This window comes from Homalodisca vitripennis, chromosome 4, assembly GCF_021130785.1.
Source record: "Homalodisca vitripennis isolate AUS2020 chromosome 4, UT_GWSS_2.1, whole genome shotgun sequence".
In the NCBI taxonomy this organism is placed as follows: domain Eukaryota; kingdom Metazoa; phylum Arthropoda; class Insecta; order Hemiptera; family Cicadellidae; genus Homalodisca; species Homalodisca vitripennis.
Genome location: NC_060210.1, coordinates 83,929,545 through 83,947,285, shown reverse-complemented (window position 1 = coordinate 83,947,285; position 17,741 = coordinate 83,929,545). Strand labels below are relative to the sequence as shown.

The window sequence follows — 17,741 nt, the reverse complement described above, 5'->3', positions numbered from 1 at the left end:
TAGATAAACATTATAATTAACAAAAGTGCATACAATCATAAATCACAATACATCGGTGAACTTCTTCACAACTAATGTTGAATGTTTCTTAACAAATTTCTTACAGGTGGCTCATACTGCAGAGGACAAAATAAAGTGGGGCAGTATAAAAGTATTAAGATGTAAAATAAATACGAGTAGATCATTTTTTAGTTAATTACATTCATTAAATAAATAATAAAATGTAGTATGTTACAAACCAATGTAACTTAACAACTGTATAAGGTTTAGTTCGTTTTTAACACTACAAATACGTTGACTTTCACAGCTGCGGTAGGGAGAGGTAAGTCTGTGGCTCCCTAACCAAGAGATCAAGAGTTCGATTCCTTATGAGGTCAAATACATTTGCAAATAGTGTAACAGTGAAATGGTGCTGCGTAGAGAGTATTCCCTCTCTAAAAAAGCGTATACATCCATTAACAGATTAAATTTTTTTAACTTTTACATAAATAAAGCGTCAAGAAACACCAAATTGTTTTCCTGGATGAGACGTATCGAGGAAATCCCCATTAAACCACGCTAAATACCAAACCGATTGACGTTCAACTAAAAACAAATCTCGTTAAAAATCGACTTTGTCAATTGGCTCCTTTGAATGGCGTCCACTTGCGAGCTCGAAATAACGATTTATACCACACAAGGTTACTTTTGCATCTCGATACAGAATATTTATCACGCTTCTGTATAACGATGCTACACGACGCCGAGCCCGCGAGTTCGTGGCGACGAAAAGTGTAGCTTTATCATGTAAATATTTGGTAATGGAGGCGTCAATCACAGCACCCTTTGTCAAACAGTCGTCGCTGTTATGGAACACCTCCGATACTTTACTCGATACTTTGCCCGTGAAAGCTATTCTTGTGCGTTTTCCCGCTAAAAGGCACAAAATAACTGTCCCACAAAATCCCAAAGTTCAGAGTTGTCTGTTCGTCAGGTTAAAATTCAATTTCAGGATAATGCAAAAAAATATTGTTCAAGTCTTATTTTACTATGTTAATATTAAAAACGAAGTTATGTATTACTAAATAATACGTAGTGGGTGTAAATTTGAATACTTTGTAATTACGTCCCTGAAAACTACAAGAAATCTTTAACATGTAGGCCTAAGACTGTAGTATGAATGGTAAAACGTGGTAAAATTACATGCACTTCTAAAATACTGCAATGAAAATATGATATACAATGTATATTTGATTAAATAATTCAAAAAATTTATTTTTACAGCATAATTTTTTAAATAATAATACAAAGTATGAGTACGCCACACCACATGACGCGTAACAGAGATCACTGAGGCTGCATCGACACTTTCAAATTTATAAAACATTTCATCCTACAGGCAGACAGCAAGACACAAATCACCAATCATAGAACTCGTTCCAGTAGAAATGAAGAAGTTTCATGCAAAATTTAAAGTCTACATTATGAAATGCTTGTCGACATATGCTGCATTTACATTTTTTTTTCATTAAATTGGTTCTCACATAAGTGTTTAAATAGCAAAAGACTACACACCATGTCACTATGAAATGAAATTGTACGTGTGTGTGTGTGTGTGTGTGTGTGTGTGTGTGTGTGTGTGTGTGTGTGTGTGTGTGTGTGTGTGTGTGTGTGTGTGTGTGTGTGTGCGTGCGTGCGTGCGTGCGTGCGTGCGTGTGTCAGCTAACTAAACTATGCCAATGTAAATATGCTACAATAAATACGTCCATAAAATGTCATAGAATCCACTTCAAAATTCTTCCAATTTTAAATAATTTATTTCAAATAAAATTCGTAATGTTTTTTTTTTAAACTTTAAAGAGAGCCAACAATTATTTTACTAGCACTATGAAAATATTATAATAGTACTATGAATTTCCACTTTGTCAAGTTGCCATTAAATACATCTACGTTATAATTGATACGTTCTTCATAGGACTATCGCTAATCTGGGATGATTATGAACGCGAACTTCGTTCTGTAATATACACATATATAAATAGTTTCCGCGGCTTGTAAATTAACCAACGGAAAACGGCGTAATTTTATTAGGGTCCTTGATTTTTGCTCTAAGGACCCACAAGTACGTTGTGAGTCACTTCATATCTCCGCGCGGAAACATATTGTACAGCGATTTGAATTAGGATTACTGTTCTTTTAACAGTCCTGTAAGTACACGGAACCAGGGGAGGACTGTCACGCACCCGCACGTCCGGACTGTAAGAGCGATGGGAGAGCAGCCCCACAGGCGATCGTGCGGACCGAGGATCGTCGACCTCAAAAATCCTAGAAAGATCACAAGTGAGTCGAGGTGATCCGTTTATTTCTTCACTTCAAAAATAAAAGCGAGAGCAGATGCGACGGGCTGATGGGTGGGGGTGGGAAATGGCCCATAGCTAGGCAGGGACTAGTCACGGAGCGGGGCGCGCACGCCGGGCCGAGCGCAGCGAGTGTACAGCGCGTCAGTCTGCCACCGACCGCCGAGCCGTGTGGATGCCCACGTCCGATACTGTACCTAGCGGCGAGAGTTACGTTTGTTTGTACGTTGCTACGCGACCATGTGCCGTTCGATATAGACCAACCAAGTCGACCAGTGAAGTGTACCCTTGTTGTGACTAGACCATGGCTTTTTCTGTGTTTTGTGTCGTAGTGCCATTGCTGGCTGTGTACTCCGCCTCCGCCAACCCCATCACCATGGTAGGCTCCGGCTACGAGGGGATCACCGTCTCCATAGACGCCACAGTCCCGGCCGAGAATTGTGGAATCATTCTGGCCAATCTAGAGGTCAGTTTCAACGTTTTCGTGCAGGAAACGGCACTATTTTCTGGCAGATCAAGCCCAAAAGTTAACTTAAAATTATAAATCAATTATTCTTAAAAAATTTTTACTTTAAAAATCAATATTTTGTGACAGAATGTTGTACCAAATCGAATAAAAAGTAAATTGATTATATTGTATATGTCCGTTTTGTTATTTTATATATTTAAATAAGTAATAAAACACATTTTCAAATTTATTTTTATCAGTTAAATAAAATAATTTTTTTTTAGAACAGAAAGTACCAAATTTAAGATAAAAAAGGCTAACTCACATTTTTACGGATTCAATGTGTAAAACCGCATTTGCTGTAGTATCAATAGTAATTAACAGCCATGGAGTAATTAATCACAGTGACGCAGTTACTGAGTTGATATTTTACCATGGATCATTGTGTTACTAAAACGTCTCTAATATCGCACTTGGGACTTGGTGAACTCAAACTGAGCGATACCTTCCTCTCAGGACGATTGGGAATTGTGAAGTGTTTGAATCCCGAGGGAGATGGCGTTACGCTATAAACTTGTTCAATGTAATGTAAAAGTGGTTCTATTCCGGGATAACCGACCATTTATTCCAGTCTCAAAGATAAGTGGTTTTATTTAAAGAACATTTTCAAGGAGATTTCACTGAACTGTAATCGACGATTAATTTTTCAGTTTTCGGTGATATTAATATATTTTTCAATTGAAACAACACACAGTAATATTATTAAGTGTAGCTTTATTGTGAAACTCTTTTCTACCGACTCGTACATGATAGGTATAGATTTCCTTCTTAATCTCAATGTCCCAGAAGTAGGCTGCAATATAAATTCTTCTAATTAATTCAACTTTAAAATATTAAACATAAATAACCTATTTTGTAACAGTATACGTACTGTAATAATATAAAAGAGCGTTGGATATTTCATAAGAAACTATAATTTTGTACGTTTAAAGAATTTATTCAAAATAGTGATTCTCTTACCTGCTTCAAGCGTACAACGTAAAGAACGTAATTTATATTTCGTAAAGATAAGGTCATTTATATCTTATAGAAATATAAAAAATCATGTATATTTCGTTTATAGGATCCATCTTAAAGCAATAGTTGAAATTGTAGCTATTTTAATATTCTATTTAATAATTATACTTTATTTCTTGGCTTTGGAGTACTGTTATGCTTCATTACGATGTTAAATTCATGAGCTACGTTAAAATTATACACCTCAAAATACATGTATTTAGGGACTTCTAGTCTATCTTACATTTTAGTAAAAAATGTAATTTGTAATTTGAAGTTATAATTACGATAGGTGAAATTAAAGATATGTGAAATTAAACCACGAGAGCATATTTTATATATTATATATATATATATATATATATATATTATATATATATATATATATGTGTGTGTGTGTGTGTGTGTGTGTGTGTGTGTGTAGAAAATGTATATATATTTCTTTAGTGTTTTGTTGATTCAATTGTAATTTTAATTTATATAGTGTTCTGATTTATTTAAATGTTTCCATAAGTATAAAGTTATTGTCGTTTGAGATTAGATTAAAAAAATTAATATTGTTTAGACGTAAATCATAGTTCTATTTCATTACAGCATAAAACACACCTAACCTGGAATACTTCTTGATAAATCAATATACGACTCATTAAGTTCAATACAACCTAGTGTAAAACTTTAGAGATTTAAAAGGGTTAGCTAGGTTTAAAAATACACTATCAAATAGATATATGCATACATTTAGGTATACATTTAGACTAACAATAAACATATACATGATGTAAAACCTATCTATAATAATCTAAGTAGAACAGCCACGTTGCAGCATTAGTTCTAAAAGTAATTTAGCACGTAACAATAGCACATTCTGGAACCTATGAAATAAAATAAAGAAACGATGAGCGGAAAGTTATTCAAAACCAATGGTATTCAATCATCTTTAGGGATTGCAGGGAATTGTAAAAAGATGTGAACACGGATCTCATTCTACTTTACATAAAAGTTATTGTAATGTAAGGAAAATGCAAGATTGTTCACCGTAATATATAACGGCCATTCTTATATTTCTAGCCAATGAGCTTTAGAATAGAGATGATCGTAAATTTAAAGTTTTCTATAATTTTTCATGCAGTAGTAATTTCAGATAGGGTTAATAGACCAAGTGCAGATGGCGGGATGCAACAGTATCAATTGTTCTTCTTTTCTTCTCAGAAAGTAATGTAGGTCATACTCTGTTAATTGCTAATGAATGTCTCAGTTGACCGATAATTCAAACGTACATAACCTAAGTGGTCCCAAAAGACAGTAACTCCGTGTTTGAAGACGAACCCTGGACTCGAGTAGATGTCAGTTATGAACCAGAGTGTGGGAACTGACAGGTCGCGAGAAGGTGATAACATAGGCTCTGGTAGCTTGAGCCGAAGCTACAGATACAGCTCAGAACTGTAAGGTGTAGAGGGGGGGGTGTGTACAGAAAGCAAATAACACCTGTGTGTCATCCTGCACGGTACCTGTACCGGTACATCAGTACAGTAGTTAGTCCAGACTGAATAATATACTACTTACTGATAACAGTGTTGTCTTCCCTTATCACCTAGGGGTACAGTTCCGTACAAAAGTCTATTTTTCCGGTACGGTACACTCGTAACCTTTAGATCTCTTCCTTCTACTTCCAGCCTGTGCTCAAGACATGGGGAAAGTACAAGTTAAATCAGATTAAGTTAAATCACTCTTAGGTAAACTGCTTAAAAAACAATAATGCTATATGGCTGTATGTAACCTCATATTTCATTGTGGACTTAACATTCTCTTTAGATTATAAAAACTCTTCATATTTATCCTATTATTATGTGATATACGTATCTCTTGTCTATAAATAAATATAAAACTTGAGATAGAAATTGACGTAAAGTTTTATGAGAATGAGATTTTACACAATGCATTGTCTATATATCTATATAAATAATAGAGTTATCATTTCACTGTTTAAAAGTCAAGAGTACTAAAATGACAAATTTGTATCATTTGGACAAACCATTTTCAACAATTTCTTTGTTTATGATCAGTATTTTAATAATGTGACAGCCTAAGAATATTTAAATAACATATAACATGTCTGTGTAGAATCTAGGAGCGATTGGGAAAATGTTTAATTTGATACAATAAACAAACGTCTGTATGACTTTTCAAAAACATTTTTCCATATTGGAATTATAGAGATATACAGTCTTACAAATTAATTAATTAGTTATTTCTCACTATGTTTCCTAGCCAATCTCAATATATACCATTTACTAGCATTATTGCCATTAAAATCCATCCTATACATATTCCAAAATCTTTTTTGTTTACTTGAAGGCAAGCTCCCGAGGCCATGTTGGATTTGGTTCCATGTACCTAAACATCAGTTTTGCAATATGTTAACCTTTAACGACAAGGTCACTTCGTATCTGTTTTTTCACATGCTGTCTACATATGTATGCGCAAACAATGAACACGTACTCGTATTCCAGGCATCGCGGAGTGCTACTTTGTGTGTACAGATGCGATGATTAATTTTGTTGAAATAAACGTATGTTTATTTTCATTAAAATAAGCACAACAAACATTGTGTGCTCCGAGGGGAGGTACTATTTACATAATGTCCACAGTATGCAAATTTTATCTCCGCCGGTCAGAAAACATAGGGCGGGTTTCTCCTATTGATTACTTATGTGTGGGCGCCATTAACAGATTTACAAATATGATTACATCAGTAACTGTTACTATGTTTCATAAACAAATACTGGCCTACGCTAATCAAGGATCGACCGCGGGCGTTGTTAACAAACAGCGGAACATTTGCACCTGAGAGCCGCGTGGTAATCCGGCGCGACCGTTGGAAAACCTTCCGATGAACATTAGAAGTTAAAAACTCGTTCCGCCCTCGATAAATATTCTTTCTGCTCCATTTAGGGCCATTAAATCGCCGGTGGAGCCGGTCAATCATTGCTACTAATACCGCACAGCCACTAATTACAGATGGTAGCCGGCCACCTCGAGTTTGACTCGTGATTAATATTGATGCATTCAAACGAAATTGTGCAACTAACAATTCTGTTACGTTTTTCATGTGATATATATATATATATATATATATATATATATATATATATATATATATATATATATACATAATCGAGAACCCTCATAGTTGGACACAAGCAGTCTCCCAAGATCCCATTTTCAGCCCAAAACCAATTTGTGGCTACTACTCAAAGTTTATTTCCGATTATTCGGTGATTTATCACATTTTATGTAGGACATTTCTTTAAACCAGTTTATAGTTTAAGACACAATGCATTGTAAAGTGAGCGATGAGTATGGTAAATTACAATCTGTAAGATTTTTTTAATGATTACTAATAAGATTTAATAAACATAAAAGTAGATTATATATTGTTGCCAAATAATATACACAGGCAAACATACATAATTCATTGATTAATTTCCAGTTGCAAGGACAATATTTTTTAGAATTAACATCAAGCTAGAACTAACAATAATATAAATACAGTCATGAATAAATATATGAATAATAAAAGCAACAGTGGTTAGTAACAATAAATTAAAATGTGCAACAAAATGAAAATAATCAGAATGCAACGAGCTTAATCTATGGGTACAGATTGAGAGTATATGTGGTAAAACAGTGTATGGAAAGTTAATGCTGTATATATGTAGGTAGATACATAACTAGAGGTAGATACAAGAAACTTGTTTGATCTATAAGGGTATCGAATTTCTAAGGCTGAGTTGTCCTACATTTAACCATTGTATATATGCGAATTTTATCTAAAATTATTTAAGATTGACGTTTGTGTTTTTGTTTCAAAAGACAGTATCAGGCACAGTTAAAACAAATCAGGCTGTAAATAATCTCAATTTTAGTATCTGTAAATAGCGCTAATGAAGTGTTTCTGTGTGTCTCGAATTGCGTTGTATAAGTCCATTCTCAACCAACTCCGCAGGAACAAGGGACTCGGGAGTACATCGCGGCCTAAACTGGACAACAGAGAATCAAACTTTTCAATTCGCCCCCGAGTTGTCGGCAACTTTGTGGTCCCAATTCAAATCTCGTGGCCGCCGCAACAAATCGAGTTCAACAGCGAATTGTGTCGGAATTGAAATCGGCAAAATATCTTGTCTCGGCAAACTACTTTTGCACTGTTTACATTTAAACGTGATTTGGCATGACTATTCTAATCTATGTTCTTGAATGTTTCACAATGTCCAGTTGTAAGAAACATTTATTAGTGGTGTATATTTGTGTAGTTTTGGGGAAACACTACACACAAACTCCTCTCAACTAACTATTAACTGCGTGAACGAATCAGACACGTACACTAACCGAAAGCAAACCACCTTAATAGGTTTGTAAATTAGTTTCACATATACTGTAATTTAATTGTAGTTATGTCAACATAAATTAAATTTAGGAGGATACATTATGGATTGTATTATATGTTATAAGCTCAACTCCATTTTCAATTAATTTATCCATCCTTTAAAAATATTGAGTTACGTTATATTTTTATTTGGAATTTAGTGCTTGTCCACATTTAAAAATCAATCAAACCCCTAGCAGTTGCATGTCTACTTACGGCTCTCCTAGGCAATCTTGTCACATACCTGTGTTGCGGAACTGCCTACCAGCGCCTAACAGAAAGCGAGAGCCTTCCCACGGCCGAGGCGCGCGCTGTTGTACAACCATTTTCTGGTTTTTACCTTCACCTATCCTAACCTCTCTCCGAGAATGTTATAATTGCAACTATACTCTCTTCCGCCTCGTCCCTCAGCCGCGATACTTCTCGTGCCTTCCCGGTGAGAACCCGCGGCTAACAAGGGCTAATTAGCGTTCGTTACAAAAAACCTTGCGTTGTGCTCTTCAAGTGTACTTTGTGTTGTAACATGAACCTTTTATGCAACGTCGTTGTATACTTCCGAGCAAAATCGTACTTAGACTGTTAGCTCAGATTGTAATGTTTTATAATGGTGTATTCATAGCTTGTAATCTAAATTTTAGGTACAAGGGTTAGTTCCTTTTGAAATTAGTTTAAGAGTACTAGATTAAAACAGCCGCCTCTAGGAAAATTACTAAGTTACCAAGGATTTCAAGATGAATGATCCTATCTCGATTTTAAATTACTTACTTTCAACATTGAAGCTAAAACCTCGAAAATTGCACAGCTGCAGTAAGCCACTAGGCCACTACGAAATAGAAACAAATTACAAATATTATCGTGTCATATCTGAGCTTACGAAAGGATCTAGTAAGAAAAATGTTGCAGTCTGAGCTCTTAGTAGTTATATTAAATAAGATTGCCGTGTATAAAGCTTGCATTAGATACGATACCGGCAAGTCTTATTACGAGCCCAGCATCCAAACTATCGTAAGATAAAGTTAAGGAGATGAGAAGTCTAATATTTTACGTAAAGCTGTTCCATTTCCTCCAAAGCCATTATTTATATTTTAGTATGTAGGCTATGAAATTTGTTTTTATATTTATTTTTACATCAAACATTTCGCAATGATCATGTACTCAGTCCAGATGATTTGATCCACCATTTCGTAATATAAGGGCCGGCCCTCCTCATAAATTTACCTTAAAATAATAATATTACACTTTAAACAGTTTTACATCCTTTTTCGGATGATGAATTACGGGAAATTTATTATTTCAAATACATGTGAAACATATCTTGAAATATTCTCCGATAAAGTATATAGTCCTGTTTTTTAAATTATAGAAACAAAGAATAGGAAAACGATTGAGATTTGTTCTAAATACCCAAAAACAATATCTATAAAAATAAAAATCATTTAATTTAATATTAATATAATAAAAAAATGCAGTTACAATAAGCCATATATACGTGTATGTGTGTAATACCGTCTTACTGTCACTAAAATAAGGGTGTAAAAGTGTTTGAAGTTCAATATTTTTCTTTTAAGAATAAATTCAGGAAGTCAATCCGTTCTCGTAGCTTTTGCATACATAATTACGATTTATTCTCATGTTTAATGTTAAAACTAAGAGGAAATGCTTGCGTTGACAATTTAAATGCTTTAAATTAATTCCTTTTGACACTGAAAAGCTCTGAAATGTTCTTTTATCGCTGATTAACTCTGAATGTAAATTTTTCAAAGCCATCCAATGTAACAAATTTAAGACTGAGTTAATATCTTACTCCGCAAGTCCTTTGACACGGGAAAAATCAATGGCGTGATACAGTAAATGTTTAACAGGCATAAAATCCTTTGTAAGCCAAAATTCCCCCGACACTCGGTTTTAAGCCTCTTACAACAAACAACACACTCTTCTCATCAATTAGTTTAATTAAGCTTGTGTTCTTTCAAGATTCTGAAAGGCTCTCTTAAAGTCATTCTGATGGTTCTCAGACAGGTTTATCTAGACATTAATGAGTATCATCTTTTTTTATCTTTAAGACAGCTGTTCCTGTTGAAAACTGTGTTCTATATATAGGATTGAACTAACACTAAAAATTTTCATGGGGTATATGTGATTTGCCAAAAAAAATTAAAATATTATTACGGTCTCATCTAATAGGATTTAATAACAATCCAAGATGTGACAAATAAATAACACAATTTAAAATGCAGCCGTTGTTCCAGCAGAGTACACACACATGGCTATGTCTTGTTTTCAAGTAGTACATAATTCACTTCTGCGTGTTCAACATCTGAGAAGTTCGTATGATTAATAGTAGAACTCCTGTTTTTTAAGGTGTTTCTTTATGTTGGCAGCCAGCTTTGTGTTTAAGTATGAACTTTTGCTATGAAGTCAGATACTGCATCAATATTCAAGGAAGTTATGTGGAATATTGTATTTCCTATAAATCATTTTTCAAGTATTTGATGTTTCCATCAATAAAATTAAAACCCTATTTGCTTTTAACCTATATAGCATATCAGGTGTGATCCCATGCGTTGAAAGGCGGATCCAAGAAAAGGTTGATAGGGAAATCGCCCCCAATGGCCTTTTGTTGTTTTGAGCAAAAATAATCGTACAATGTGTAAACAATATTTTCAAGATTAATACATAAATCCTGTTGCATTTAACTCCGATTTTAGGTCCTAAGATTTTACAGTATTTTCCAGAGGGATAACCACAGGGCCTCTCTTTATTCTGAGGGAATTCTAGATTTTCTCAGATAATTCTTTACATAATTTCTTCTTCGGCCAGAATACCAGAAAGTCCTCGGTGGTACAGAAAGATTTTGAATAGGCTCGAATTAGGGGATTCTAATGTAAACCGTGTATACCTCCACCACTCTACTGGAAATGTTTGTTTACCAAGGCTAATCCCGCAAAATAAATGGTGATGCAATTCTGCCTGACTCATTACCTTAATTTGTCGTAACAGAGCTCTCCGACTCTACACATGTCGCCTCAGGAATGTCAGACAGAAGCTCTTAACTTGTGGTTACACACAAGTAGCTCATGTCATCGTTTAACTCTGGTCTTGGTAATTTGGAACTCGTTTATAATGTGAAGAATTGAGTTCGAGGTTGCTTGCAAAATCTGGAGTTCATTTCATTCTCGGGATCTCAGGTGGACAGATAGTTAGACAGACGATAAACAAATACAATAAATGTTTATATCCCCATGACAGGCTAAAGAAAAATCATTAAGGTTAGGCTGCAGCGTGGCCGGCAACCAAAGTCCATCGCTGGACATGCATGCACCATCATAGAACTCATTCTTGTCTATAGAAATGTAGAATGTAGAAATTAAGTTTCATGCAAAATTTCAAGCCTACAGATAAAATATTTCTCGAGATGTCTCGCCACATTATTTTTGTTCATTAAATATGGTTTCATATCAGTGGTTAAAAATATATTTCAACACACCAAATCACGTGATGACTCTTACGTGTATATGGCAAAGTTAAAATCCCTTATGTGTGTACTGGGTATCTTTATAAATTTATTTATTCCACTATTTTCTCGTTTCCATCAAGAATATCCATAAAACCAATATACAATGTTCGCTAACGTTCAGCCATATCCCATAGAGGTGACATGCACCATTATCGATCTGTGTTGACTATACATAAATGTAGCCTATAGGTCAGTGCATTGTCGATATAAAGTGCGTAGGTCGTCAGTTCCTTATCGGTATATCATACAGACAGACCGATAGAAATAGCAATTTTCAGCTCTTACTGAAGGCATAGGCTTCGCCAGTGCTCACTAAAGAAAAGAAATAATGAAAGAGGTTTTAATTATCGCTAACAAATTTTATTTTGAGATGAAATATTTTTATAACTAAGATATAGACTATCCGACTTATGTATAGCTCAAAATAATAAGAATATTAGATCTCAATTACATTATCTCATTATTATCTCTCATCTCAAAACAATCGTAGATATTATGGTGTAGGATTAGAATGGAATTATTTGCATAAGGACGTAGACACTTTATTATACTGTGGAATGTTTTAAAATTTCATTCTGTACTACAATTAATTACTATGTAGTTTTTTGTTATTACTACTTATTATGGTTCATCGGAAAGCGTTATTTTATCACTATGTCTTTGCTGGTCATAGTATTGATTTAGTGTACGAATACTCCTCAGTTCATATCGAATATTTAGCTCATTTTTGGTTGCTCTCCAGTTTATTCATTTCATTTTTATTATTCCTCTGATAAAGAAACCCTGACAATTTAAATGTCATTAATGAAACAAAACAAGCTGTCCGCGTTACAAACGGCTGGCAATTTATATTCCGCCCAATTAAGTGTGTGGCCATTTTATTTAAATCCCCAGAAACAAAGAACTTCCGCCGGTTTTGCGGCAGGAACAGCGCCTAATGTGGTAAGGTCATTTATTCACCCTAGTAGCAAATCACTATCGGAGATAATTTCACATTCAAATGCCGCTCGCCACACGTACACGGGAGCAATTACACCGTTCATAACTCAAAACATTTACATCGTTCACGGTGAAATAAATTACTGAACGCGAAATAGTCCGCGAGTTCGGGCCGGCCGGTCGTTGCCGAACTCGCGTTAACGAGGCGTCTAAATTGCTACCTCCACCCGTGGACTCGTGTTTTTTAAATTAACAAGGCTGGTTTATTATGCACAAGTCGCCGGGGAACAAGTGGATAGTGATTGATGTCATTTAATTTGAAAGCGTCGTCTTTACACGGCCACTTCCAATTAAAGCGGCTACCGTGTGCCAGGCCGGTCCTGATTTACCGGAGGCGACCGGCACAAATTGAACCTTTTCATTAACCGGTATCAGGTCTTACGATCTAGCGAGGACAGTCTGTCGGTGTGAGGTGAGGGGTGTAGGGGGGGAGAGATTATAGCTGCATTGCCTCTTCACAGCTGAACTCCGGAGTCTGACAATAAAAATGTGTTCAATTTAAAATCAACAGACATTGCGCTGCACCGCGTCTTTCGGTTCTGAATCCCGATCACAAACGAGCAGATGTTGCGATAAACGACAATCCAATTAAAATACCCTGTCGCACCACCAATTAACGAATGGAAATATTCTTCTGTCTTCAGACCGTGCTCGTTAGCCCGTGACCTTGTTATCGAAGCACTCCGTTACCCGTAGAGCCTTATCACGGTGTTTCCGGTCGGTGCACAGCCGTTGTCAAGAGGTTCCATGCTTCTGATACCATTGTAAAGTCCCCTGTCAAGGTTTTAGCTTGCCATTTGACAAGTTTCTCTTTTAAACATTACATCTCGGGATTCATTCAATAAAATGTACTTTTTAATCTTATTTACAACCAAATAATACTCCTTTTTATTGGAAGAAGCAAAAAACTTCTCCTATTAAACAATGTTTCTATGATCTTTTTTATTTTCCAAGAACTGTTAAGGTAAAATATAATTACAGTACAAATACATCTGAAATTTATAAGTATATGTTTGCGGTATAACGGTTGCATACATTAATTTGTCGACGAATCCATCAACAATGACAAATTTTGGTTACTTGTATTACGGCCGTACGAAATTAAATTAGTATTAGAAACGGAACAAGCAATAAATAGTTTCTCTGAATATGTGCCTTTTTTATGATTTTGGTGAAGTTTGCATTTAAAATATTTGATTGTCATTAGATAATGGTACATATAAATATCATATTTACTATATCAAGAACCCATATTATAGTGAAAATTTACAGTATTTTCTGTTCATTAAAACACTCACACTGTACATATATTCACTCTGCTTAATTGGAACTTGCCTTAGGACATAATCGGTGTTGCAACTGAATAGAGAACTGAAACATCGTGTATTTACAAACAAACCGTGATTCTCTTCGGTCTGGATATGCCATAGATACACGATGCAGTAACGTTGTAGGCATTAATAACAACATTGGCATCACAATTTAATTACGTCTATGTCCAGCTAACCGACCACTACAGGTTAATCAAAGGGAGGAAGGGCACCTGTCATCAGGGCGTTATAGGGCCGTATCCACAATAGAGCTAGTCGCTTTTCATGGCAAAGGAACTTTGATCGTAGCGTTAGTTCAGTCATTTAGTTTAGTAAATTACCTCGTCTGTCTGATGGGCTGATTCTCTTCGCTTGCTAGTTACTGTAATTGCTTGCAACAAGAGGTATCCCCGATGTTATGAAGTAAAATATTTTGAAAAATGTCAGGGGCATAAAAATAACATTCGAGGAATGTTGAAAGATTGTGATGCAAAAGCATATCCCGAGAAGTCCTTGAAAGGGTTGAATTTTCTGCGTCATTAGAGACGGATCTTAACAATTTCGAACGAGTCCCACCAGCAATTTAATTAAGCTTCCAGTGTCCTCAAAAGTTCTCCGAGCTTCTCGAGTTCCTCATACTGCCGTTGAGACTTATCCGCTCATTTAAGGATATTCATTATCAGCAACGTATCTGCCACTGTCATAGTTTGTTGTAATGTTTTAGAACTTTTCATAACTGATACAGTCAAACATCAATTCCAGCATTGAATTTCTAAATCTTTTCCAAACTCGCGGATACTTTATAAATATTAGTATATGACAGTACTTAAGAAGATTTGTCATCTCGAAAGTTAAAATCTGGTTAAGGAGAACACCTAAAATCCACAAAGGTTTTGGTTTCATTTGTATTCCAGGTTTCTGTTCAGAAAGCAAGTAGATGGATTTGGAGACGCTGTGATGTAACGTGAAAGGAAAATAAGCATAAAACTAGTGACAACAACTTGTCCCCCAGATTCTTGCCTTAACAAGGAATAATTGGATTCAGGAAAAACAAAAGATTAGTGTTAGATATGGTTATAGCCACTACTTCATCACCGCCAATTCTGTAAGGGCCAAATCACCACATGGAGGTTTGGAGAATTATGTTCTGAAAAATTAGATGAAATACCTAACTCACGGACTAGCTTTTTGTCGACATGCCCTAATAGAGGGACAAATTAAGCTGCTAAGCTAATTTCTCAATGACACCGTAAGTTTATTTTAGGCACCTGAGACAGTATATTTTTCAATTTCAGAAAATAGAACGCGTAGCGTTTAAACGCGTTATCATGTGGTGGTTTTTCATGTAACTACAATATTAGTGTTATTATTCAATTGCGCAATAAAGTACCATCTCCTCGCATGGATTTACGATATGAATAATCCGAAGTAGAAAGACAAAGGATCTTTATGTAGCATTAACTATGTTCCCCGGGACTCTTTTTAGCTAATGAACGTATCACCCCTCCAGCATGTTTCTTGTAGTCGCCTCCCGCTCTTCGGGAAAACCCTGTTACATCAAAGGTGAAAGTACATACCCCCAGCGACGACAGAGCAGTCCTTTATGAATATTTCATTCGCTTACTCAGTGCCCACGGTTAACTTTAGCCGTGTTATCACACTTCTGCTCGGTATGGTAAACTCTGTGTGCTATTCTGTTCAACTTTGCATACGCAAGAGCGGCTCTTGTGCTGTTCTCTTGGATCCAATCTGAATATACTTTAAGAATCTCGTATCATGAAAATTCTCGCCATGAAGACTATTGCCTAGCGATACAAAAAACACTTTTCTGTTTCTGATTTAGCACAAAAGTACGTTTTATTATTCACATAATATCAGTACAGTGGCAGCAGTTTGAGTACGTTACGTGTCTTGCACACTTTCAAAAAGCAATTGACATAAGAAGATTCTCGAAGGAAATGATTTTTAAGAGAGGTTCATAAATTTGTACCTTGTTCTAACGTATCCCTGTGTGTAGTAAGGGCAATCTTTAATTTTTTGGCGGAAAAAATCTAATTTACATAAATAATTGAAAAAAGCGTATGTGCAAATTATATTTGGTTACTTTATTGCCTTTGAGAAACACAATGTAATAGGGAATGCAGCGTTCAATGGCAGCTTCGGAAATCGCATTAAATATAGTGCTCGTGTATATAAAGATTCTGATATGCTTGTATAAAAACGATGAATTTGTGATTTACTGTTTCATTACAGCAATCCGGTAATCTTTGTTCTATAGCCTAGAACTGTTGTTCTGTGCTCGAGGATGTTTTTATTAGCTGTTTACAACTGATCAAAAGAAAGTAGCTGTGAACTGGGTAGATGGAGCATGAGATGCGATTAGCTGCATCAACCCGACCGCGATGAGCGGTCTGGAGAGGAGAAGATCCCCAGTCAGACTGCAAAGCGGCTTTCAATGACTGGGATCGTGCTGGGAACCGTGATGAGTGAACGGTTTGACCTACAAACCGAGGCCGTGACGTAAACCACCTGCCTGACATCGCAAGACCCATACAGCTAGTATATCACCATAGGAGCTGTTGCAACCGACCGAGACTGACACTATTTCCAGCCGAACATAACCTAAAAACTGGTGGAAACAATCACACCATTCCTCCATTCCTTGTTTCGACCGCGACGGACTGGCGAAATCGAAACACAACCTTGTTGGCCAGTCATGTAAAAATCAAAACTCCTCTCCCTTCTTATTTATTAGATTGTAAAATCAATGATAATAGAACTATTTCTCTATACTATTTTATTTATGAAATGGCAAAATTAATGTTTTACTGTACATTCAAATAAATTTTATTTGCTTAGGTAACCTGTGTTTCAGGAATATTGTATTAATTTCGATTAAAATCTTAGAGTACCAATGTTACATGTATTAGTCTTATTTAATCGATATTCTAAAAGTATTTAATTACGGTTTTTTGTTTAATTATAAGATATTAAACCAAACCTGTTTTCCTCATAATAATCGTTACCAGAAAATTGCGTTATACACTTTAATAAAGAGTGACAGTTGTAAGTTTGCTAGAGGATGATGATTATGCTTGTGACTTATGACAGTTTTATGATCAGCTTTATGTGCTCTTGTTCTGAAACCGACTAGCCTCGTGCTGTAATAGGAACCAGTAAAACTACCTGACAACTTACTCTTGTTACCACACAGAAACAACATTCATTTCAAATAAAATTGAATTTTAGATTTAGACAGAGTAGTTGGTTGGCCTACAAATACAATTTAGGTATACATTACGTATTGACTGTTTGGTGTAAATTTTAGTAAACCATAATTATAACATAATAACATAACAAACAGTACGTTGTTATTCAGTCTTGATGTATCTATATGTAAATGTGAAAAGTAAATTGCTTTTTACTGTATAGTTAAATAAGTAGGCTCAGACCTCGAACTTAATATCAGGGGAACATGCACTCATTGTCAAAATGTAAGGTCCATTAAAATCAAATCAAAATTAGGTAGCTATAATTTTGTTAGGAAGTGTGTATGTAATTTTATGACAATTTTAATATTAAAATTATATTATAGAGTGATCACTAATCACTATTATAGTAAAATTCCTTATCACGTTAAATTCTTACATCC

The 17,741-nt window shown here is 35.3% G+C and overlaps 1 protein-coding gene across 1 annotated transcript in view; it reads left to right on the top strand.

Moving 5' to 3' along the window:
* The first annotated feature begins 2,467 nt into the window (after window positions 1–2,467).
* The window catches only part of LOC124359667 (calcium-activated chloride channel regulator 1-like), a 95,015-nt gene continuing 79,741 nt past the window's right edge, over window positions 2,468–17,741 (top strand). Inside the window, exon 1 of the mRNA XM_046812606.1 lies at window positions 2,468–2,802. Coding sequence (XP_046668562.1) covers window positions 2,641–2,802 — 162 coding nt within the window. The 5' untranslated portion in view covers window positions 2,468–2,640. The remainder of the gene's footprint in view (window positions 2,803–17,741) is intronic.